We start from the raw sequence: 27,054 nt of genomic DNA on the forward strand, positions 1-27,054 counted from the left end.
AAGTATGGTAGAAAGGCTGAGTTAATTCTTAGTTGCAAAATAGGTGTTATTTTTGGTTTATCGAATGAGGAAACCAAGGCACAGAAGTGATTTATCCTGAGTATCAATGAATATATTCAGATGTAATATTTGAATACCAGGACTTTGACTCCAAGCCATGTGCTGTTTACCATTTCACAGTAAATAGTCAATAAATTAGAGTGTATTGCACTGAATAAGAAATAGAAATAGAATAGAAACCAAAGGGTTTCTTCTTTCTCTATTTAATCTTTTTTCCCATACCTTTATTTAGGTATATTTTACAAATCATAACATTTACCCATCTCAAATGTATACTTAGATGATTTTTAGCAACTTACCAAGGGTGCAACCACCATCATAAATCAGTTTTAGAACATTTTCATCCCCCCCATAAGAATCCGAATTCCTATTTTCAGTTAATTTCTATTCCCACCCCCTGGTCTAGGCAACCAGTAGTCTATTTTCCTGTGTCTATAATTAGCCTTTTCTGGATATTTCATATAAGCAAAATCATACAGTGTAAGGTCTCTTTTGTCTAGTTTCTTTCACTTAGCGTAGTGTTTTTGAGGTTCATCCATGATTTAGCATGTGTCAGTAGTTTGTTCTTTATTATTATTATTTTTTATTGCTGAATGGTATTCCATTATATGGATATATCACATTTTTGTCTATCCGTTCATGAGCGGATTGACATTTGGTTGTTTCCAAATTTCAACTATGACCAATAATGCTGCTAAAAACATTTGCATGCAATTTTTTGTGATGATGTGTCTGTCTTCACTTAGATACTCAGGTGGAACTGTGGGGTTACATAGTAGTTTATATTTAACTTTTGAGAATCTGCCAAACTGTATTCTAAAGTGGCTGCCACATTCTATGTTCCTACCAGCAGTGTATGAGGGTTCCAATTTCTCCACATCCACAGACTTACTGCCATCTGTCTTTTTGATTATAGTCATTCTAGCGGGTGTGAAGTGGTATCTCATTTTGGTTTTGATTTGCATTTCCCTAATGACTAATGATGTTGAACATCTGTTCATGTGCTTATTAGCCATTTGTACATATTCTTTGAAGAAGTATCTATTCCAAATCCTTTGCCCATATTTTGACTGTATTGTCATCTTATTATTGGGTTTTAAGAGTTCTTTGAAAATTCTGGATACAAATTCTTCATTAAATATGTATTTCACACAATTTTTCCCATTCTGTTACTTGTCTTTTCATTTTCTTGATGTTGCCTTTTTAACTGTAAAAATCCTGAATTTTAATAAGGTCCATTTTATCCATTTTTCCAGAAATAAATCCTTATATTTATAATCAATTGATTTTTTTCAAAGATTTTATTTATTTATTTGACAGAGAGTGAATGAGAGAGAGGGAGAGAAGGGGAGAAAGAATCTGGAGCAGACTGCACTGAACACAGAGTCGGACGCAGTGCTCGATCCCACAGCCGCGAGATCATGACCTAAGCTGAAACCAGGAGTCGGACACTTAACTGACTGAGCTACCTAGATGTCCCTATAGTCAACTGATTTTTGACAAATACTATTCACTGACAAAAAGATAGTCAGTTCAAAGATGATGCAGGAACAACTGGATATCCACATGCAAAAAACGATGAACTTAGATGGTCACTTCACACCATACACAGAAATTAACTCAGAATGGCTCATAGGCTTTAATGTAAGACATAAAACAATAAAACTTTCAGAAGAAAACAGGAAAGAGAAACTCAAGATCTTTAGTTAGGCTAAGATTTTTTCATCGATTCTTGAATTCTTGTCCCGATCAAACATAATACATGTACACACATGTGTGTTTGTATGTGGTATGTGTGCATGACGTAGGTAGGTAACTATATAGCCACCTTTAGTCAAAATGATAAACTATTTTACTGGGATTGTCGACTAAAATTTGAATTATCAATGACATAACTACGTTGAAAACAATATGCAAGGGAAAAGTGGTGAGCCAGCCAGAACAGAAAATCCAGACTTTGGCAGGTAGCATTCAAGACAAAGATGTGTAAATAGTAAATTAATCCCTTCTTCAAATACTATGCAACATGTCTACCTACATTTCAGGCTAAGAAATGTTGATTACAGGAAGTCACTGACCACTGATTAAGAAGACAATCTCCTATAGAAGGATGAATCTCTATCAGTTACGGAGATGCTGCATACTCTAATGTTTGCAATGATTTCGTAACACTAACATGAAATTCCTAAAGCCTATTACTTTCAACATGTGTAGGAAGAAAGAAATTATTGTTGAAGACTCATAAAGATAATTCATCAAGAGAAAAGTTTTAGATACAAAGCCTCACTTTAAAGGTACTTTCTTCACAACACGTGCCTTCCTTAATACCCATCACCTGTGTTGTGATGAGCACTGGGTGTTATGCGCAAATAACGAATCGTTGAACACTACATCAAAAACCAATGATGTACTATTGTTGGCTAACTGAACATAATAAAAAATAAAAAAATAAATTTCCATTAAAAAGGGTACTTTCTTCTATTAAATTCTATGGATTGCACTTAAAATTGTCTTTTTAAAAAAGATTTTATTTATTTATTTATTTGACAGAGATAGAGAGAGAGCACAAGCAGGGGGGGCGGCAGGCAGAGGGAGAGGGAGAAGCAGGCTCCCCACCAAGCAAGGAGCCCAATGTGAGGCTCGATCCCAGGACCCTGGGATCATGACCTGAGCCGAAGGCAGACACTTAACCGACTGAGCCACCCAGGTATCCCTGTCTTTTTTTTTTTTTTTAAGACTATCGATTTTTGAGAGAGAAAGAGAGTGTGTGCACGAGCGGGGAGGGGCAGAGGGAGAAGCAGACTCCCTGCTGAGCAGGGAGCCCGATGAGGGACTCGATTCCAGAACCCTGGGATCATGATCTGAGCCGAAGGCAGATGCCTAACCGACAGAGTCACCCAGGCACCAGCACTTAAAAATTAATAGCTAATTTCATATTCAAATAACCACTTTCACCTCTACAAGGGATACACAAGAATTATGGGCATAAATCTTGACCACCTGTGTTCACTGTGAGTCAGTCAGTGCTTTATCTGTGTCTTCCCATGGCAATTGATGGAGCCTTTGCTAAAGCCTGAATCTTGATTTCCTCTATTTCAGAGCAATATTTGTTTTCAAAATATATTTTCTAATATAATTAAAACTGCATTACTGCTTGTTAACATTTTAATATATTTTCATTATTTTCAGGTACAGCTGGTTATTTATATATCTAACTGTCCCTTTTAGGAAAAGTAACATGTTTCATTGTCTTTTATCCCCTGTATGAGTGGTTTTTAAATCATTGGAGCCATTGGTCAAATGTTGGAACCCTGCCTTCCGGCATCTGACAAGGGTTTTAGAACACAGCAAATGCTTCAGATGTTTTGTAATAAAGTAAATATTCACTTTTTATGTAGTTTTAAAATCACATTTCCCTAGCCCCAAGGTCTAATGGAAGAAAATACACAATGAAATCACCCAAATTATTAAACTAATATTCTAGGAGAGACATATAGGTTTATCATTATTGTAATGAAATGTAACTGTAATGAAAGCTAATTAATGTTTCAATGCCATGAGCCAAGTGCCAATTTTTTTTTCTTGAATACCTAGTAACACCATGTTCTCTCATTTTAAAGAGATATGCTCTCTCTTCTTACATAAGAGCCGCTATCTAAATCTCTCAATTTAAAAATCAGACTTTTAAAATCCCAGATGAAGTAGACTTAGCTCAGTGCAGACACACAAAGAAGAGCCCCAGACAAAGTTAGCCTTTTTTATCATAGCTAAGGTTACTAACATCTTCTAATAACTACTTATTTCTTGAAAATAAGTAGAAACAGTTTATCAGCTCATCAGAATTTCACATGAATCTGAAAGAGGAATGCTAAGTAGTGAAATAAATGAAGACAGCCTTTTTTAACTTGCAGTTAAGAAGACACTGGCAAAGCACATATACTGTGAAGTGTGCATATCAGATAAGTAAAATGGGCACTTTACAAAAAACAAGTGAACGGAAAAACAATTCACAAATTCTTTTAAAATACTTTCCTTCTTGCCTAAGATATAACCTAGACTGGTTCTAAATAATTTTCTCAAATACTATCTGCAGTGATCTTTTCAGTTACAGCCCGTCCAGCCCTTCAGCCACCTGGAAACATCCAGTCCCACCTGGAGCCTCATCCTGCCCTCAGGGCCTGGACCAGTGCAGTCCTTACACTGGAGGAATTTTTAGAAGCCTTAGACTAGCAACTTATCTGCTCAGTATCGGAGTGGCCATTTTGCTGATGCTACTCTAATACTGTAACCTAGTTTCAGACTAAAATTTTATATTGTTATTTGTAACCAAGCCTCTATCTTGAACCACTAGAAACTCAATCCTGGATTCTTCCATTGTGATCCTTAGTCCTACCTTGGGACCTTACTTAGTATCCTAGTTGGTGCAATATTCCCTGTAATGTTCTGTGGGCTTAGTTTAGAGCCCTACCCTGGAACTCTAGTCTTCATGAGTTATGTCCCCAATATATGCCACCTGATAGCTGTGACACAGACTCTCCTCATGTCTGGATTTCTACCTATTGCCCACTGTCAGAGTCTTCTAGAGACAGGCCCTATGCCTGAGCTAAATTTCTTGCTCTAATAGTAACGCAGGTAATACCTCTGTTTTAAAATATTTCTATTCAAACCAGTCCACAGGAAATTTTAAATGCATCACTAAATATACATTTGCTGCTTGAAATTCCAAAAGAAAATATCCCATACCTGTCTGAATGAATCCTGATTTGTATCCATTAGTTGTGCCATTTTCCGGAGTCACAGTTGATGATACTGAAGAGTTTGGTTTCATAGAGTGGCAAGTAGCAGAGGATTGTCGGCTTCTACATTCTGGGAAGGAGTAAGAATCACATTATGGGAGGAGACCAATACTCTGTTAATACAGGTGATGGGAACACAGACCATAAAATCTCTAAAATAAACTGCTCCTCCTTAAATGGCAACCATGTTCCTTAGAGGCTCCCCCTCCTCAAATTCTGACTCCAACAGAATGTTCAAGATGGTGAATTCACTTTGTCTTCCTAAGGCCAGATGTCATGTTTAGAAAGAAAAAAAAAAAAAGATCAGACTTTTGTTCTTCACAGATTAGTTACCAGGGGAAAAATTACTCATAACCAATATAATCATGCTAGTTTTATGGGTAAGACTGAGGCTAAAATATCAGTAATTTATTAGAAAAAAGCAATAAACTTTCAAATGCCAGTTAACCTCCTGTCAGGACCGATTTAAGTGTGGAACAGGAACCTAGAATCCATGTAGAGTTTTTTCAACATTCTCACCTTGACTTTATGTCCAAAAGCTGAAGTAAAGCAAAGAAAAAAATTTATAGGTAGAAGAGAAAAATTAAAAATGCTCAAATTCTTAATATTCTTACTTTTTATTAAAGGAAATAGATACATAATATTCAAGGTGATTTCTGATCATGCAACACCAAGCTTCATTTTAGGTAAGCCAATATTAACGGAGCTCTCCTGTAATACTTTAAATAATATTTTGAACTGAGTCAGTTAGATAGCAAATATTATGACACCCTGTGGGGCTGTACCTTCCAACTAAATTATACTACATGTTATACTTTATTAGACTTAATTTAAAGGTAGCATGTGAAAAAGAAATATAAATGGTTGCAAATGACAGTTAATTAGAGAGGGTCCTTCAGAGAGTTTCCAAGTTTATCAGATATCTGCAAGGGCTGGAAGCAGTTTTCTATAACCTTCATTGCTAGGACCTTCCTTGAAGAGTTACTGTACTCTGGCCTAAAAGGGTATCTCCACATTATGTGTATTATATGCATATATTTATATCATATGTCTGCATATCTGTATATATAGATACATACACATACACAATTCTAACTCTAAAATAGCAGGTGCTATAAATGTGAGGCCTCAGATGCCTGGCTGGCTCAGCTGGTAGAGCATGCGACTCTTGCTCTCAGGGTTGTGTGTTCAAACCCCACGTTGGGTGTAGAGATTACTTAAGAATAAAATCTTTGAGGGGCACCAGGGTAGCTCAGTTGGTTAAGCGTCCGACTCTTGACTTCAGTTCAGGTCATGATCTCGGGATTGTGGGATTGAGCCCCAAGTTGGCTCTGTGCTTAGCGGGGAGTCAGCATCTCTCCCTCTGCCTTCCCCCTCCCCCATCCCACTCACACATGCTCTCTCTCTTAAATAAATAAATAAATCTTTTAAAAAAATATATAAAAAATAAATAAAATCTTAAAAATATTTTTTTTAAATATGAGGCTTCAAAAGCCACTCAGAATTATTGTACCTGGCTTGGAATATGCAGCCATTTCCTAAGGAATTATATAATGTCATTTCAAATGCAACCAAGTGTAATTACAGTAGAAGACTTAGAGGAAAATCTGCAGTTGTAATTTGGATTTATTGTGCTATTTCTCATAGTCAGGCCAAAATCTTGCACAGACAACAAATGGAAACATTAAAGACAATTATTATATCACCTTTAATAATATTAGTAATTAAGAAAAATCTCAGCATCTAAGTAACTGCTCAAAAATGAAGGATTAGATATTCCATTGCATTAGAACAATGAATAGAATTTGTGGCAAATCCTATCAATCACATGAAGATGTGACGTTTCAACTGGATTCAGTTCTATAAATAAGTTAGTTGAGTTCTTCTTAACTTAAAAAAAAAAAAAAAACTTCGCCAACTTAATAGTGCATTTCCCCAGGTATTGTGAAGAAAGCATTATTTGTTCTAAAGGATACATAGTTCTAATGAAAACAGAAAACTATATATGCATGAGAATTACCGAAGAACCTAAATAAATAAAGTAGAAAGAGCATCTAACCAGGAAAATGACACTTTGAGGTCCTCTCTAAATGACAGAAGAGCTGGAAAGAGTCTGTCTGCCCTCTACCCTCCCAAGAGACAAAGAGACATGCACTTTTTTAAACCCAGACAGTCTCTATTAAAAATAGGAAGAAGCTAGTCAAATAACCTGTCAGAGAGCTTTACATCTTTGGATAGCCTTCTGAGCTTGGGAGATTTATCTATACCTGAATTCTGAACCCTGTACTGGCCACTTGTTATTACTGTAGCATCCTCATTCCCTTCCCTTCGGTTTTTCTCCCAGAGGTTGGTGCTACCTTTCCAGCAGATAAGAGGTCCCTTCGACAGTACACCCTGGGAGCTTCTGACTAGGTAGTACTTTAAGTGCTTCTGCTTCTTTGGCTGGGTGGTGAGCTTCAAGTTAATATGGTTGGAAAATTCCGTGAAATACCGAAATCCTCTTTCTCCACAGCCGATACAGTTTCCAGAAAACCCTGAAAGAAGGAAAACCAAAGTTACTGGTGAACTTGTAAACTGATAACAATACTTTTACATACAAAAATGTAGAGAGATATTCAGTCTTTTTGACCCAATAATTTCTTAATTTCAAGTAAAAAAAACCAATTTTTTTTAAAGATTTTATTTATTTATTTGACAGAGACAGAGCAGGAACACAAGCAGGGGGGAGTGGGAGAGGGAGAAGCAGGCTTCCCGCCGAGCAGGGAGCCCGATGTGGGACTCGATCCCAGGACCCTGGGATCATGACCCGAGCCAAAGGCAGACGCCTAACGACTGAGCCACCCAGGCGCCCAAAACCCAATTTTTTAAGCCAAGTTATTTATAAAGACTGACAGTAATTTAAATTCTGCTCTAAAAGGATAATGGTTAAGGAAACAAGAGTGGATAGTATCATGTGATAGAATTCATATGGTCGACATAAAAATATCAAAAAGTTTGGTCCTAGAGATGTCCATTATTCCTTTCCCCCACACTCCCTTCTTAGAGAATCTGCTGGCCCTGGTTCTCTACCCTACGCACCCTGTGGACTTGCCTTCATGGCCACAGCTGATTAGACTGTGCTAATATCTGACCCACTCTGCGACAGTCAGAATCTCCTGGAGTTTTAAAATAAATACAAAAAGAATCAGTCAGAGGGTACTAGACCCTGGATTTGTAAGGTCTTATAAAATTGGAACCCAAGTTGGGGGTATGTCCAACCACCTGTCAGCTAAGGGATGGGAGAGCACAAACTGAGAACCATGAAGAGGAAGGTGGTCTGCAGACAGGAAAGTGTGGACAGTGATGGGCAAACCCAGGTACTGCCAACTTTCCAGTTTCTATGAGATCGAGCTGTACTCTCTCACATGAGTTTGCTGAGAGTCCCATTTCCTCTTTCTTCACCTCCCTGTACTCAAACTAGCTTATTATTCCTTTAGATCTAACAACCAAACAATTCTCACTCAGATTAATCAAACAAAATAAAACTTTCAGTGACCTGCTTAGAGCAGGGGACACAGAAAGAAAAAGAAGTGGAGAGGGCTAAGAGAATAAGAGGACATGCTTTGCTCAGTTGGAAATCAACTCCCAATACACAGAGGAAAGCTGCACGGAAAGAGCGTGAGTTCCTCTCGTTGTGACAGATGAGGACACCACATATGTACTGCCATGTAGCAAACAAGGACAAAAAAGCTATAAATGAGAAAGGGCACTCCAAACTCTATACATACTATATCCTTCTATATACATAACTAACTTAAAATAAATTTACTGGGGTGCCTGGGTGCTCAGTCTGTTAAGCGTCTGCCTTTAGCTCAGGTCATGATCCCAGAGTCCTGGGATGGAGTCCTGCACTGGGCTCCTGATCAGCAGCTCTCCATCTGTCCCTCCCCCTGCTCGTGCTCTCTCTCTCTTTCTCTCTCTCAAATAAACAAATAAATAATCTTTAAAAAATAAGTTTACTGATGAAGTGATACTCTCTTTTTAAACCCCAAAACAACCTGTTACATAACCCCAGGATTAAAGACAGAATATTTCACAAGGTACCAATCTCAGAATGCTGACAATCAAGTCCAAGCATTTAGAAATGGCAGCCCAATTTATTATTATTTATTCAGCAATTGTTTATTGAGTATCTACCTATATACCACGCATTGTGCGAAACTGGAAAAACAGAGATAGTTGTAATTTCTGGTCAGTTACATAAAATTAGTAATTCTGTATAATTAGTTTATTACTATTATTTTATAGAATTATAAACATTGATGTAATTTCATAAATTATTTAAAATATATTCAGAGATGGTTTGCATTTGAGAGCATTTGGCTATCTGTCCAATACTTTAGAGCTACAGGCCAAAAAAAAAAAAAAAAATTGTCAATGGCTACCTAGTTCACCAAGGTCACAAGCCATCTAACCATCCATCTCTCCATGCATCCATGCATCTATCCAACAAATCCATCCATACATCCATACTTGTACTCTACCATGTGCTAGGCTAGGTTTTCAGCATGGAACAAAGCAGACAAAACGACTGCCTCCACGTAACTTACATTGTGGTATGATCGTCATGCCTTGATGGAAAAGTGTTTGATTGGCAAGGCAATGTAGCACCCAAATACAGTAAAATGATATAAGAACACTTCAGAAAAATAATTAAAACAGTGCCCCCCAATAGATCCAAGTAGATCTATTGGATAGATCCAAGTAGTTCATAAAAGATTAGTGTGAGAATTAGAATTAACAAATTACGGAGGTGAGGTTTTGTCGTTTATCTTTTCTTTTGCTTATTCTCTGAGGTGAAAAGCAAGAGAGCAAAAGTAGGAAGAAAAGCAAAGCAACCAGATAATCTTCAAAGAACAGAAATGGCACATTAATGATGAGAATTAATAATATTAAAGAGATAGAATTCTACAGCTCATTTTTAAAACTCTGTATTGTTTCAGTACTAACCTTGGTTCAAGAGAGATTATATCTGCTCAAAGTTCTTGTTGTTACCGTTGTTGTTGTTATTCTTGTTAATCTTGTTGTTATTCTTACAGCCAAATTACCTTTCTAGTTTTTCTGTCAATCAAGTCTTCCAATTGCATGGTAGATTTGGGACACATGAATGAACTGCCAACTGGATCAATATATATATTGATCCAATATAAATATAGATATATTTTAAAGATTTTATTTATTTATTTGAGAGAGAGAGGGAGAGCACAGAGGGAGAGTGAGAGGGAGAAGCAGACTCCTCCTGAGCAGAGAGCCTGATGTGGGACTTGATCCCAGGACTCTGGGATCATGACCTGAGCCGAAGGCAGACGCTTAACTGACTGAGCCACCCAGGCACCCCCGGATCAATATATTTTTTAATCAATTTCCCCACAGTCTTTTGAATCTGCATAATTTATATAAAAATTCAGACAAATGGATATTGGTGTTCACTGAGATTCTAGTATATTTGAAGCTTAACATTTTTTCCCACTATATCTTAATGCATACTAAAATAATCTATCATCAGTAAGAATGTTGGATGGATATTAACTTTTAGACAACAGAAATTGAACATATAAAAATCTCAACAACGTACTTATCTAAGAGAAAACTTCAACCGTTTTGTTGTATTACACTTTCAATTTGGAAAGTGGTTAGTAAAAAATTATGTCCATTCACAAGACTAGAGAAAGTAAGCAAAATTCCATTTCGATAAGGGTATGAATAAATATGACAGAATGGAGAATAACTACCATGTAAAGAACAAGTGTTCTGTTCTCAGCATGGATGCTTGATGGGTGCTTTATAAACATCATCATTTAATCTTTACAACCCTGCAAGGTAGGCATCATTGGCCTCTTTCTATAGATGAGGAATCTGAGACCTGATAAGTAGCCTGCTCAAGTTCTGAAAGTACTAAGTGGTAAATCTGGCATTTTAACCTCAGTTCCAACTCCCAATACCTATGGTCCTTGATCTCATATACCTGATTACCTATAATTATGAAATCTATTATTCTGATAGTGTTTGTTGTGTCCTTCCTATGATATATTCTAGGAGGATTCTTCTAGTCATGAAGAATCATTGAATAAGAAGGCATCATGAGAGATTTTTGTGTTTGTAGTCAGAGCCACATATCAATTATTCCATTTGATGACACTATGATGCTTTTATTTAAGTTTATTTATTTATTTTTAGTAATCTTCACACTCAACATGGGGCTCAAACACACGACCCTGAGATCAAGAGTTGCATGCTCTTCCAAATGAGCCAGCAAGGCTCCCTGATGCTATGATGCTTTTATTTTTTTATTTTTTGAAGATTTTTATTTATTTATTTGATAGAGAGAAAGAGCGAGAGAGGGAACACAAGCAGGGGGAGTGGGAGAGGGAGAAGCAGGCTTCCCGCGGAGCAGGGAGCCAGACGTGGGGCTCCATCCCAGGACCCGGGGATCATGACCTGAGCCAAAGCCTGACGCTTAATGACTGAGCCACCCAGGTGCCCTGATATGATGCTTTTAAAATGCTAAAAGGAAGTTTCCTAAAATTGTTATAGCACAAGCGAACTAGGTTACTAGTTCTGAACAGCCTACAGTGATTTTTGTCACACAGAACATTTGGAACACATAGTGTTGGATAAATGAGTGAACAACTGAAGACTTGGAAACTTCTTTGCTAACGTAGTCCAATGTGTAAACTTTACCATTAGGCTTCCGTGTTAAACCATCTGCTCAAAATCACTAAAAGAAAAGAAAATTAACAACTTTTTAAGAAAGCCTTATGGAAATTACCACTTCTTTTCCTGTGAACCAAGAGAATGCTTTGAATTATAATGCAAGGAACCTTTATAAAGCATGGGCAGGGTTATTTTCTGACTCAAGATACTGATGTACGTATTTCTAAACTTTCCAATAATACTGTATAACTAGGAAAAATGCATCAAACTAAACAAAAACAGCTTAGAACCAATACAATTCTTGATTTCTTTGCCCTCTCCTCTCTTTTTCATTTTTATTGTTACTTGTGCCAAAAGCATCTATCTGATGGCATCTACAGTTAGAGAAATTCTGAGAAACTCCAGAGAAACACAGCAGCAAAGAAAGCAACAAAGCTCATGTGACATCTTAATTATTAAAATTAATTAAAAAATAAATCCACTCTTTATTTTCCATGATGTAAGAAAGCTAGGTTGTGAAAAAAGCACAGACCCAAACTAATACCAGGCAGTAAAACAATTCTGAGATACAGTTAGGTATTTTACATCATATATCTATTCCTAGTTATTTTGGTTGAACCCATGCTAAATATAAAATGAGAATCACATCAATCAAGTGTAGTTAGGAATAATGGGTGGTATGGAAAAACTAGCAATAACTTACAAAGTGGATGATCCACAATTGAATAATTGAGAGTTGACGACATCAGGTCCAAATCAATGACTCTATAAAGAGTGAATCCTACTTTGCTTCACAAAGTATTAAGTTTTTAAAAATATTGTTATCGGGGCGCCTGGGTGGCTCAGTCGTTAAGTGTCTGCCTTCGGCTCAGGTCATGATCCCAGGGTCCTGGGATCGAGCCCCGCATGGGGTTCCCTGCTCGGCGGAGAGCCTGCTTCTCCCTCTCCCACTCCTCCTACTTGTGTTCCCTCTCTCGCTGTGTCTCTCTGTCAAACAAATAAAATCTTTAAAAAAAATAAATAAAAATAAAAATATTGTTATCTATTTATTTAAGAGAGAGAGCATGGGAGAGACAGCACAGGCAGAGGGGAGGGGCAGAGGCAGAGGGAGAAGCAGACTCTGCGGAGCAGGGAGCCCAACATGGGACTTGATCCCAGGACTCTGGGATCATGACCTGAGCCAAAGGCAGACACTTAACTGACTGAGCCACCCAAGCACCCCCAAAGTATTAATTTTTGATAAATCTCATGCCATCCATTAAGCCTGGTTTAAAAAAGTCTCTTCAAGATGGGTGTTTTGAGAATGAATAAAAAAATAAAAGGTAATTTTTAAGAAGTTACTAAAAGAAAAAAAAGTTTCATACTTGAGTTAAAGTACAGAATTCCCAACTAATTCTGTGATTTTTTAAAAGAAAATTCTGTGATAATTTAAAATAAACTTGTAGTTTAACTCCTTCATCTTAGAAGGGATTTTATAAGTGTGGAATACTCACCTAAAAGTGCATTTTTCCCATGATCATCTGGTAGAAATCGCTTGTCTACAGCACACACTAGGATGTGTTCAGGAAGATTGGGAGACTTGGCCCCCACCAGGAGGAATCCTGCTGGGATGTCAATTTGTTCCATACACAGAGATACCAAACGCAAATCCTTTCCCGCTTGACAAAAACCTAAAAACCAGTAAAAAAGGACACAGTGAAATGTTTGGAAAGGTTCTATCTTCTTATCACCCATCTGGAGAGTGGATTTACCTGTGGGAATCACTATTAAGGCCTAAATTTAAAGTCCATATACTCCAACCAGAAGACAAATCTATCATATGTGCCCCTCTGAAGGGAGCTGAAAAGACACAAAAAGGAGGTATTTCTGACGGGTTCAGTCAACATTGACGACTTTATATTTTCTGATCCACAAGTAAGCAAATGATAAATATACACAGCAAACTTTGAAAAATGTATGTAATTTTTATGTGCATATAATACAGTATTTTTATACTTTCAATGCAAGTTCACTTCTGTAAATGGTGACTGTCATAGAAGAGGGAGGCTTGGGCGCCTGGGTGGCTCAGTTGGTTAAGCGACTGCCTTCGGCTCAGGTCATGATCCTGGAGTCCCAGGATCGAGTCCCGCATCGGGCTCCCTGCTCGGCAAGGAGCCTGCTTCTCCCTCTGACCCTCCCCGCCTCATGTACTCTCTCTCTCTCATTCTCGCTCTCTGAAATAAATAAATCTTTAAAAAAAAAAAAAAAGAAGAGGGAGGCTTTCCATTTCACACAGGAAGAGGCTGTACCTCCAGGTTTGGTGGCTTATAAATGAATGGCCAGAACTAGAACCCAGAACTGTGAGGACAATCTTCATGAGCTACAACATGACAACATATGACAAAACCTTACATAACCACTTTATGTACCATAACATATTACACTAATTCATTAGTTCATCATTTATTAAAAATCATTTGCAACAGATACTGCCGTAGGCCGGGGGATCGAGTTGAACAAATGTACCTTCCTTTAAGAGCTCGCATTATAGTTAACTGAAAAAATGTATAAGGAACCAATAGTCACAAAACAATATTACAGAGGACAGCTATTTTCTGCTGCAAGGCACCCATTTTACATCTTCTGGGAGAAAATCAGACCTCCCTGAACTCTAATTACATGATTCCTCTTGGAGAATTGTGATATTCTAGACTGACCGGAACTGGCACCTGGTCCAAGCTGGCTAATATAATACCCTGCCTTTCCCACCATAGTTGATTAGTCAGGGGCACCTGACATAAACTAAGCCATTCAAAGCCTTTTCTCTAGGAATTCTGAACATGGAGCCAGAGTGTGGCTTAGTTCGGTCTGTGGCAGCTCAGTTTCTTGCCTTGTGAGAGAAATCTGTCAGCACTGCCAGCAGACAGGAGGTTCAGGGGGAATATTCTGGCAGCATTTGGGCCCCTGAAGCCCACTATATGTGCTTTTCCCATGGTTTGACCGTGAAACATTTGCTTAGGAATTCTTTGAATAACTTCTTCATTCTCTCTAAAGCTAATCTCAGTTGGGTTGGGGTTCACTTGCAACCAAAAGAGGGTGAATAAAAGTATGATAAATACTATTTCAGAGAGTTGTGGAAGATGAAGCATGGACATATAACTCTCTGCATACAAACCAGAAGAGACCATCATTATTGCCCAATACAAAGTAGGGAATAAACCATGCTAAATTCTTCCAATATCGATTCATTGTATGATGTTAACCAAATGCCAACAAACAAACGGATGTGATCAGTTAGTATATGAGAAATAATAAGAAAACAACATCCAAACATATGGTTTGGCTCATCAAATTTCAAAAGCAGACATAATGGAATTGGAAGAAGTCAACAGAAGAAAGACTAAGATGATATGACAATGGGGTTAACCATTTCAAGCTTACAGGTCCTCTTTTAACACTAAAAACTTTCAAATTCAACTTTAGTGCTTGTGAACTGAGAAAAACAATAGCAGAATGTTACTGTAAATTCTTTAACAATTTTGAATGAATCTATATTTTATTATTTACAATATCACCTATATGTATTTGAAAAACAGTAATTTGTACATGTGAATCATATTGTTTATTTAGTTTACAAACATTTTGGGGGAAACTATGGATACATAAAACCCCTAAAAAAATTCTGCTGCCCTCACCCCATTTAAGGGACAGGACTCACAGGTTTGAAAGTGGGGAAATGATGATGATGATGGTATCAATGGCAGAAAAACATATGGAGCACTTAACATAAGCCAGGTACAGTGCTAACCACTGCATAGATTATCTTATTTAATCCTCTCAACAATTACCAACTCCTTCCAAAGATGGAAACATTGAGGCTCAGAAAGGTTAGGGAACTTGTCTAAGGTTACATAATGAGCTCAGTAATGTCAGGGATGTAAGAGATGGGAAGTTTACTATATAAAAACAGACCAAAAAGGGACACCCGGGTGGCTCAGTCATTAAGCGTCTGCCTTCGGCTCAGGTTATGATCCCAGGGTCCTGGAATCGAGCCCCGCATCGGGCTCCTTGCTCAGCAGGGAGCCTGCTTCTCCGTCTGCTGCCACGCCCCCTGCTTGTGTGCTCTCTCTCTCTCTCTCTCACACACACACAAAAGCAGACCAAAAAGTATACTACTCAACTTGGCAAAAGAAAAGCTAAAAACAATTATAATCCAGATCTAAAACCATGAGAGGTGAGCATAGACATTTAACCAAATTCTAAAATATTACATCTAGGAGGCATTTTAAAGTGCTGAAACACTAATTTCTTTAATCAAAGGAATTATTAATTTGTGTAGACAGTAAACCTAGAAACACATTTCCCTAAGAAATAGCACCTTCATCATGACTTGCTTCAAAAGGCAGACCACATATCTTCCCAAAAGGTATAGATAAATTCAGTGATGAGAGGTTCATGATTACCTATTGATGGAAAACAGGATGCGTGGGGAGCTGTCTTTGTCACTAAGAAGTAGTAATACAACCTTTCTACAACTTTGACTCACACCACATTAGAAGGAATGGACTAGATGAAATGATGAATCTGTACCAATTTATATGAACTTGCAAATTATGAGCTTTTTAGAACATCAGAGCTATACAAAACCTCAAGATCATCTGATACAGCATCTCCCAACAGGTAGTTATCAAACTCCCAGGGATTTATAAAGGTATTCCATGATACTTGGAATTATAAGTCAAACTCAAATAAATACCATTACCAGTTTCTAAAGACTAATAAATAATCATTCTAATATCCTAGTTTTAAAACAGAATGTTCTGAGGGCCTTCCCTGCTACACTTAAAAGGATAGTGGAAACCAGCTGAATGAACTCAGGACTCATATGTTTGAACCATGTATCAGTATGTGGCTTTGATTTTCACACAATTTTTTAAGATTTATTTATTTATTTGACAGAGAGAGAGAGAGAGAGAGACAGCGAGAGAGGGAACACTAGCAGGGGCAGTGGGAGAGGGAGATGCAGGCTTCCCGCAAAGCAGGGAGCCTGATGCGGGGCTCGATCCCAGGATCCTGGGATCATGACCTGAGAGGAAGGCAGACGCCTAACGACTGAGTGACCCAGGCACCCCCACACAATTTTTTTTTTTAATTTTATTTATTTATTTATTTATTTATTTATTTATTTGAGAGAGTGAGACTGGAGAGAGAGCAAATGAGAGGGGGGAGGGTCAGAGGGAGAAGCAGACTCCCTGCTGAGCAGGGAGCCCAATGTGGGACTCGATCCTGGGACTCCAGGATCATGACCTGAGCTGAAGGCAGTCGCTTAACCAACTGAGCCACCCAGGCGCCTCCCACACAATTGTTTTTATTATCAGCCATATGTATTGATATGTCACTTAATTTATGCTTGTAATACACTGCTGGTTAATGATGGGAAGCTCAGGGAGCACTGATTGTGTAAATAAGCACAGTCATTTTATAAATGTGTCTAAAGATGCTCTTGCTAGAAATGAAAGTTAGATTCAATCCCAACACCACTCATTAAATTATAAAATTATATAAAATGCACCAATATGTTTCCAGGACACCAAAAAAAAAAAGGAAAAAACAATGTTAAAGGTAAAATTTAGAGGTTATAATCCAATTTGGCTTTTCATGTAAAAGGGAAAAGCTGACCTCATTCTGCAGCCTTTTCAGGAGCAGAAATTCTGCAAGCATCAGCCTGAAACCCTTTCATCATATAGAGCAAAAATGCAAAAATTATAAAAATATACTACTATACCTTTTTAATCCCAAAATATAAAAATTCCAAAATTTGGGCATTAAAAGTAGATTTTGATTTCCTTTTTTTTTTTTGATGCCAGAAAACATTTAAATATACTCAGCCCCCTGAAAAGCTATATTTTGTTTTTGAATTTGTCAATGAAATATGCTTTTTCTTACACAATTAACTGAATAAATAGTAATTACTGAACCATTAAATGTAGACAATTTTTTTCTCATATGCATGAATAAGATCAGAGTATATTAACATACTGGTCTAAAATAAATACTTTCTACTTAAAATCAATTCTTTACAACATGCCATGTAGTGACAGAATTAGGTTTTAAATTCCTAAGGAGTTCAAAAGACTACATAGTACTATAAAAGAAATTTGTGAGTCAAAGATTGGGTAGTACTAATCTATTTAGTATGTAAATGAGGATACGAGGGCCCATAAAGGTTAAGAAGATGGTCTAAGTTCAAATAGTAACTGGAAAAGGTGGGACTAAAACCTGTCTTGACTCTAAACTGATGCTCCCCCATCACTGACATTAACATCTGATTCACACATAATGCTTCACCTTCCTTTGATCTGATGTAGGAGGACCCTCTCCTATTGTTTCTTCCTTGCCTATTTTTTGGCTAAGGCCTACTACCCAACTTTCTAGCTGAATCCCAGGAGGCACTTTCCACACCAGTTCCTGCCTGTGAGCCATGGTCTGTCGGCACCTACCTACCTCATACTTGCTGATGAATCCTTAACATTCACTGTTTTTCTGATGAGATTTCTAAAAGCAGTACATTGCAGCAAAGGGAAATCAAGGGGGAAAGTACAATTTTGATTCTGGGCTTAACAGATAGAGTCAAGAAGACATAGTGTGGAGAACACCTGAAGAAAGCAGGATTTTCTACAGAAGAAAGATGATTTCAGAATGATTTCTGTGGCAAAAAGAGAAATACACAGTCTGCCCAAATTAAGAAGTACAAATAGTTTTCAGTATTCCAGCCTTTCAGGGTTCTCCCACTTATGATATGAGGACACCTAGAGGACGAAAGTAATAATTATTAAACAATGACTGGATTCTAAAAGCATGTTTTCTACTACTCTCCTCCTTAAAAAAAAATTTAAGCGGTGCTTATGGCAATGAAAAGAGAAAATGCCCTATTTATGCTTAAAAAAAAAAAGCTACAACGATGAGAGTATATAAAAGGGGCACAAGAAGCAACTGAAGGTGCTTCCAATGTCCAAAACTGGAACAATCTGAGGAACAAAGTAGTATTGGATTATAACTCAACATAAAATAAATATCCATGAGTGCATAATGATATAAAGGACTGAATAAACTGATAAGTACGGTGGGGGGGGAGACTAATTCCCATGCAGAATTTTGAATAATTTATGCAGATACTCTGCCCTCAAGAAGGTGGAACATAATTTCCTATTCTTTAAGCATAAGCTGAGCATAGTGACTTTTTTCCACAGTATGGAAAGTGGGGGAAAGCATGGAGATAACACTACCTCCACCAGGTGATCTAGGTCAATAACAACAGTCATAAATCATGTTGATAGAATGTACCCTTGATATAATATGATGAAAATGGCACTTTACCTTTGTGATCTTCCTTCCCCAAACCCATAACCACAGTCTAATCAGGAGAAAAACATCAGACAAACTCCAGTAGAGGGTCACCTACAGTATACCTTACCAATAATTCCTAAAACTGTCAGAGTCATCAGAAACAAGGGAAGTCTGAGAAACTGTCACAGCCCAGAGGACTCTAAGGAGACATGATGACTAACTAATTTAGTATCCTGGTGAGATTCTGGAACAGAAAAAGGATATTAGGTAAAAATTAAGGAACTCAAACTATGAACTTTAATTATTATTAAAATTAATAATAGGGGCACCTGAGTGGCTCAGTTGGTTAGGCATCTGCCTTGGGCTCAGGTCATGATCCCAGGGTCCTGGGTTTGAGTCCCGCCTCAGGCTCCCTGCTCAGTGGGGAGTCTGCTTCTCCCTCATCCTCTGCCCCTTCACACCACCCCACCCCCCGCTGGTGCTTTCTCTCACTCAAATAAATAAATAAAATCTTTTTTAAAAATTAGTAATAATGTAAGATGTCAACAATAGGAGAAACTACAGGGATATACTCTATACTATTTTTTCAACTTTTCTTTAAATCTAAAACTGTTCTAAAAAAATAAAGTCTATTGGGCACCTGGGTGGCTCAGTAGTTAAGCGTCTGCCTTCGGCTCAGGTCATGATCCCAGGGTCCTGGGATCGAGTCCCACATCAGGCTCCCGGCTGGGCAGGAAGCCCGCTTCTCCCTCTCCCACTCCCCCTGCTTGTGTTCCTGCTCTCGCTATCTCTCTGTCAAATAAATAAATAAAATCTTAAAAAAAATAAAATAAAGTCTATTTTTACAATGTCCTATTTTATCATCTTGCCTTTCGTGTTACTCACCAACATAAGCCACTGGGCCAATTCAGTTAAGAGGAAAGCGAATAGGAGAGAAAGAGAAAGCAAGGCTGAGTCCAGTAAAAAGGGTCAGGAAGAAATCAATCCAAGGCCAGAAATGGTTGCAAAATCAAGAAAAAGTTCCTAAGTTTAGTTTGTAATTATTCTGAGAATACACTCACCTGGCAAGGGTCTGGCCTTTTGCTATGATATCTTTTAACTGTTTCCTCTAAACAAACCCTCATTCTTGGGATTCAGATCAGCTAATTATATACAAAATATATTATCAGGGATCTCCAATTAAGAAAAAACATTATGCAAAAAAGCAATATTTAGTTTTTTTTAAGATTGAAAATAAGCTCTGTGTGTCTATAAAGAAGAGTGGGTAGCTTAAGAAATGTAATTATATTTGAAGGTCTGTAGGATCCAAATATCTGGTGAGGCAGGTAGTTCTAGTTTCTAGAAATATGTCAGATTAATAATATAATAAAGATCAATTATTCAATCTCAAGTAAAGCCTCAAACAAAATGAAAAGAAACCTTATTACTCCCCTGTAGGGTAATTTTGAATCACATCTGAACTAATCCTGAAAGAATCTTTATTTTAGAGGCTTCTGGAAGACCTGGGGAAGAGTGCCCTAAGGAAGGATCTAAGCCTGTTTACTGTATGCAGGGAAAGAAAGATAAGTTATCGATGTGGGCACACAAATAACAATTTATTTGACAACTTGCCCCTAAATTGAGAGCAATACTGAAATGCTGCCTTAACCCCAAGACCTCTGCAGCAAATTATTTTAATTAAGAAAAGGAATAATGGCAGACGGCCCTTCTTTGTAAACTTCGTCTGCATTTCCTTAAGAAAATAGCCAAGGTTTTCACTTCGCAGAACCAGATTTGCATTCTCCAATTATCTCTAACTGGAAGGTTACAGAGTAATCTAAGCGGGGGGAGGGGACCATTTACCGAAACAGCTGTCAACACAAACTAAAGTAATCAAAGCAGTATTTGGAGGCCTCAAATTTGGTTGCCCTTCACCTCTTTAGACAATCAACTGCCTCCCAGCAGGGTGGGAACCTACACTATTCCAATAATTTACATAAGAAATTAGCAACCAAAATTTACATCTGAAAGGTAACCCTAGAAGCCCATCAGGTATTAAGTATCTGCTTATCTAAATTGCCTCTAAAAATAGCTTTCCCTTCCTTTAAGTCTTAGGTAAATAGAGGATTTCCCACGAAGGGAAGGTGGTATGCTAAGACAAGTCCAGGCATTATATTGCCCAAATTCACCATCATTTCTTTTTTCTTTTTTTAAAATTAACATAAAATGTATTATTTGTTTCAGGGGTACAGGTCTGTGATTCATCAGTCTTATACAATTCACAGCGCTCACCATAGCACATACCCTCCCCAGTGTCCATCACCCAGCCACCCCATCCCTCCCACCTGCCTCCACTCCAGCAACCCTCAATTTCTATAAGAAAAATTTCAGGACTGTTCTGTCTTTGGAGGGAGAGGGCTCTTGGAACTACCCTAGACTGAGCCAAATCAAAACAGCTATGGACAAACTTTAAACTATCAAATTATAAACTATGCTTTTTGTTTTTAATGGCCACCTTCCGGGGAATTAAAAGGGGGAAAATACAGACATGTAATTCATTATAAGAAATCAAAGTAGTTGATGTAGGAATCTACCTGTAGGACTAGTGTTTTCAAGTTGTTTTGGAATGTGAATTTATACTTGAGTGGGATCTCCCCCCCAACACACACACAAGGAAAATTGCACCTCCAAGTTTTAACCTTCATCTCTAAAATTAACAATACCTTCCCTTACACTTTACATAACTGCTACACGGTAAGAGTAGTGTTCTCGTGTTTTAAAGTTCAAGAAATATTTGCTATCTGTTAGATCACGGTGTTTATATCTTGGTGTGCACTAAACAGCTTTCCACACCTGACTGTTAGTAATACCAGTGTCAGCACCCCCAAGAGGCAAAAACATGCTCAGAACATAGGAAAATGGGGAGCCCCTCCCCCATTTTTGGTACAAAATTTGATATTTCAAAACTATCCCCTAAAGCTTTTACTCTGGTTCTATTAGATTCTTACATATAACAAGATTCTCAATGACAATCTAACAATATTTTAAGCATAATTTCAATGTCTGGTTGTTAACTGTTAAGTATGACTTGACTGATCAATAAATAAAAGGTACAAAAATGGATATAAAAGAGCTAAGTGGAAACCCAATCTGGTCACCTTCTACACAAATATAGGTTTAAAGGCCTATATGACCAACAATAATGAGTAAATTGATATATATTATATTAAGTCTGGGCAAAAGAAATCAATCACATGTGGAAGAAAATTTATAAGGAATGATGTGCTAGAGGCAGGCTCAGGTGCAGATAGGCTACTAGAATTAAGGATTTTGAGCTTTTTACAGTTTATCAGATTCTTTTGAGAGGAAAGGAAAGAAGGAAAGGAAAGGAAAGGAAAGGAAAGGAAAGGAAAGGAAAGGAAAGGAAAGGAAAGGAAAGGAAAGGAAAGGAAAGGAAAGGAAAAAGGAAAGGAAAAAGGAAAGGAAAAAGGAAAGGAAAAAGGAAAGGAAAGGAAAGAAGGAAGGGAGAGAGAGAAAAGAAAAAAAGGCAAGAGAAAAATCAAACTTTCAAACAGTGCACATTTATCTGGATTTGCACATTTGAATTTCTAGTTTATCCCAGATTATTTGCAATTCAAGCTTTGTAGGGAGAATGTCCTGCAATATTACCCCTCTCCTCCTACCTCCTCACCCCCAAGATTTGCATGCATTGTAATCACCCCATGTGGGGTATAAAAGCTGTGCCCTGGCTAATATGGATAAAGTAGAATCCGCATACTAAGTAGGCTGGGATAGCCAGAAAACAGCACATACACTAAACAGAGGGAAGAGAGTATATTTTAAGTTGTGACATTATCAAAACCATGAAATACTGAGAACGTTTTATATTTGGATTTCCTTTTTAAAGTGTGGTTGAAGCCTTAGTGGAAGAGGAAGTTGACAAAATAAATAAAATGGGGTTATCAAAATATGTACATTTTTATCTTCTACAAATAACACAGACTGTATAACTGTTCAAAATAAATGGAAAAGGTAAATATAAAACATCTAATATATACATTATTATTTTGAGGGTGGAAGAGAAAGAAGTAGGAAGACAGGACACTATTTTTTTAAAACAGTTTGATTCGCATTTCTGGGATTTCTTTTTTTTTTTAAGATTTTATTTATTTATTTGACAGAGAGAGACACAGCGAGAGAGGGAACACAAGCAGGGGGAGTGGGAGAAGGAGAAGCAGGCTTCCCATAGAGCAGGGAGCCCGATGCGGGGCTCAATCCGAGGACCCTGGGACCGTGACTTGAGCCGAAGGCAGACGCTTAACGACTGAGCCACCCAGGTGCCCCAAGATAGGACACTTTAAAAGTTCCTAAAATAGGGTGCCTGGGTGGCTCAGTTGGTTGGGCGACTGCCCTCGGCTCAGGTCATGATCCTGGAATCCCGGGATCGAGTCCCGCGTCGGGCTCCCTGCTTGGCAGGGAGTCTGCTTCTCCCTCTGACCCTCCCCCCTCTCGTGTGCTCTCTCTCTCTCTCTCTCATTCTCGCTCTCTCAAATAAATAAAATCTTTAAAAGAAAATAAAAGTTCCTAAAATAGTAGTATTCCTGCAGGAAAAACCCCAATCTGGGCCTAGGCTTGCTTTGCCACATATCATCTCAGAGAAGTTACTCAACTGCTCCGAATCTTACTTTCTTCATCTAGAAGATAGAACGATAATACCTGTCTTTTTTATAGACACCTGCTGTGAAATCATAGGAGATAATGTCAGTGAGAGCATAATCATTCCTCATTCCTTTCTGTAATTACTGGTTTCCAGCCTTGAGCACCACATGCATGATTGGAAACTAGCCAGACAATAAAGAGGGATCAGAAAAAAAAACAAAAATGAAACCTACCATCTGTAGTGCAAGACCCTTCTGGGGCAGGCTTTTGTGAATAGGGAATTGGTGGGCTATTTGAATCAGACATTTCTTCATCATCTTCGTCATCTTCCATTTCATTAACTGTTAGATTGTTAGAAAAATCCAGGCTTCCATTTTGAGTGTAGCGGTGCACCAAATCTTTATCCAGATCCTCCACCTTGGGTTTTACATCTGGGTGAGCAAATAAATCACAGCTAAGTTAATAAAAAGATGTTTATGGAAAAATAACCAAAAGAAAAATTCATAGTTCTAAAAGATATTGGAGGACTGGGAGATGAGCAATGTCTAACATTTAATCAATTTACTTCAGAGGTCCCCAGATTTGGAATTTTCACTTCTTTTAAAAGGAATCTAGAAATGTGTGGGATTGAGAAACTTACCTGCAGATGAGAAAGGATGCTGGTCAGGGTCCAAGTACAGCTGGGAAAAAATTGGCCGTGGTACCACACTACTACATCTGAGAGACGCTTCTATGGAGTTGTGGAGAGCTTCCTCAAATTGAGCAGATTTCAGTTGCCCAGCATATGAATTCCCCATGGTCTACACCACCCCCCCAAAAGAGAAAGAGGGAGAAAGGAAAAAATTGATATGATTAGAGGACTCTATGTCTGCAAAGTACACGAAGGGCTGATATAAACTATATCCATATATCTTGTTAAGATTCATACATGAACTTTATCTATATTTCTTAAGACAATTTGTATCAGTTATCCATTACATCATTTTTGCTTTTTGTCTTTATAATCCAAACCCATTTCAAAAAGACCCTTTAGGGGCGCCTGGGTGGCTCAGTCGTTAAGCGTCTGCCTTCGGCTCAGGTCATGATCCCAGGGTCCTGGGATCGAGCCCCGCATCGGGCTCCCTGCTCCGCGGGAAGCCTGCTTCTCCCTCTCCCACTCCCCCTGCTTGTGTTCCCTCTCTCGCTGTGTCTCTCTCTGTCAAATAAATAAAATCTTTAAAACAAAAACAAAAAGACCCTTTAGAGGAGCTTATATCTGAGAATCAAATGGTAATAAATGCTTTAAGGTTCTCCAACCAGTAAATCAAGATTGACCTGTTAATTGTGAAGCTGAACATGATGACAATGGGACCACAACTCCTCCTTAAAACTAGTGGGCTCCCATAACCCTATACCAACTCTATCAGTACTTTTAGAGTAAATCTCTAGTTACTTCTCTCTCTACTAAAATCTTCTTACCCTGGCACAGTGGGGGGAGATGCTTCTCTGGGAAAAAAAAATGAAAGCTTTATGATAATATACTTAATTGACAAATTCCTAAAAGAAAGATTTAAACCTTTTAAACCCAAAGAAGTCATTCATGTATTATTAGTATTTATTTTAAAAAAGTGTTTTTTTTTTCTTCATTTAAATCATAATCTCATTTGGGACCCATTAGGAAAGTATAATGTAGGAAGTTCTAAAGTTGCGGCCTTTACTTCTCATAACTAATATTTGTATAGTTCTTGCTAGTTACAAAAATCTCCATGTATATAAATAATAACTACAATTCATGAGGTACTAACTATTGGCTACGCCAACATTTCTCAAAGTGCGGTCTGAGGTCACCAAAACCCTTTCTGGGGTCCAGGAGGTCAAAACTCTTTTCAAACTTATTACTAGGATAGTATTTGCCTTTTTTACTCTCAGTCTCTCATACGTGTCCAGTAGAATTTCCAGAGGCTGCATGATGTGTGATACTGCAACAAGTTGAATGTGGAAGCAGACAGACCACGCTTCTTGCTAAATTTTTTTTAGAAAATACAGTTCTTTTTCACAAAATATGTTTTTTATGTTGACATATAATGGGTTTATTATTTTAATTCTTTAAGTTAATATGTGTTTTAAATATTTCTTAGTCCTGGGGCAGCTGGGTGACTCAGTTGGTTAAGTGTCTGCCTTAGGCTCAGGTCATGATCTCTAGGTCCTGGGATTGAAACCTGCATCGGGCTCCCTGCACAGCAGGGAGTTTACCTCTCTCTCTTTCCCTCTGCCCCTCTCCACCACTCATTTTCTCTCTCTCTCTCTCTCAAATAAATAAATAAAATCTTTTAAAATTTTTTCTTAGTCTTGTGGTGCCTGGGTGGCTCAGTCATTAAGCATCTGTCTTCGGCTCAGGTCATGATCCCAGAGTCCTGGGATCCAGCCCCGCATCAGGCTCCCTGCTTGGCGGGAAGCCTGCTTCTCCCTCTCCCACTCCCCCTGCTTGTGTTCCCTCTCTAGCTGTGTCTCTCTCTGTCAAATAAATAAATAAAATCTTAAAAAAATTTTTTTTCAGGCACCTGGGTGGCTCAGTTGGTTAAGCGTCTGCCTTCAGCTTAGGTCATGATCCCAGGGTCCTGGGATCGAGTCCTGCATCGGGCTCCCTGCTCAGTGGGGAGCCTGCTTCTCCCCCGTCCCTCCCCCTGCTCGTGCTTTCTCTCTCTCTCTCAAATAAATAAATAAAATCTTTAAAAAGAAAAAAATTTTTTTTCCTAGTCTCAATTTCTAATAAATATAATCCACATGAGCAAAACTCAATAATTTTTGAGTGTAAAGGGATTCTGAGATGAAAAGTTTGAGAGATGTTGAGCTGGATAGTACACTAAACAGTTCAAAAAAATTATTTTACTTAATCCTTAGTATTCTGAAGTAGATAGGGCCTCTTCTCATTTCATAGATGAAAAACTAAGGCTTGGAGAAGCCAAGTGACTTGCCTGCTATCATCCAGCTGATAAAAGTCAGAACCGGAACTCAGATTTTAGCTGTGTGATGATAAATCCTGCACTCCTAGAGTACAGGCTCAGCTTAGATAAATCTCATTTCAAGAAAGGCAATTTGAGGGGCGCCTGGGTGGCTCAGTCGGTTAAGCGTCTGCCTCCGGCTCAGGTCATGATCCCAGGGTCCTGAGATTGAGCCCCACATCGGGCTCCCTGCTCAGCAGGGAGCCTGTTTCTCCCTCTCCTTTTGCCTCTCCCTCTGCTTGTGCTCTCTCTGACAAATAAATAAATAAAATCTTAAAAAAAAAAAAAAGAAAGAAAGGCAATTTGAGGGGCACATGGCTGGCTCAGTTAGAAGAGTGTGCAACTCTTGGGGCACCTGGGTGGTTCAGTTGCTTGGGCAACTGCCTTCGGCTCAGGTCATGATCCTGGAGTCCCGGGATCGAGTCCCGCATCGGGCTCCCTGCTCGGGAGGGAGGTCTGCTTCTCTCTCTGACCCTCCCCCCTCTCATGTGCTCCCTCTCTCTCTCTCTCAAATAAATAAATAAATAAAATCTTAAAAAAAAAAAGAAGAAGAGTGTGCA

The 27,054-nt window shown here is 38.2% G+C and overlaps 1 protein-coding gene across 4 annotated transcripts in view; it reads right to left on the reverse strand.

Moving 5' to 3' along the window:
• The window catches only part of GREB1L (GREB1 like retinoic acid receptor coactivator), a 136,413-nt gene extending 112,103 nt beyond the window's left edge, over window positions 1-24,310 (reverse strand). For all 4 annotated transcript variants that reach the window (XM_088019365.1, XM_028092524.2, XM_088019364.1 and 1 more), the window contains exons 1-5: window positions 24,154-24,310; window positions 23,747-23,944; window positions 13,043-13,219; window positions 7,214-7,390; window positions 4,804-4,926 (exon numbers count right to left, since the gene is read on the reverse strand). In XM_088019365.1, coding sequence (XP_087875491.1) covers window positions 4,804-4,926; window positions 7,214-7,390; window positions 13,043-13,219; window positions 23,747-23,944; window positions 24,154-24,310 — 832 coding nt within the window. The remainder of the gene's footprint in view (window positions 1-4,803; window positions 4,927-7,213; window positions 7,391-13,042; window positions 13,220-23,746; window positions 23,945-24,153) is intronic.
• Window positions 24,311-27,054: the final 2,744 nt, after the last annotated feature.

Source organism: Eumetopias jubatus, unplaced genomic scaffold (genome assembly GCF_037043125.1).
Source record: "Eumetopias jubatus isolate StellerSeaLion01/CBP00866 unplaced genomic scaffold, mEumJub1_p1.0 scaffold_16, whole genome shotgun sequence".
NCBI classification, from domain to species: domain Eukaryota; kingdom Metazoa; phylum Chordata; class Mammalia; order Carnivora; family Otariidae; genus Eumetopias; species Eumetopias jubatus.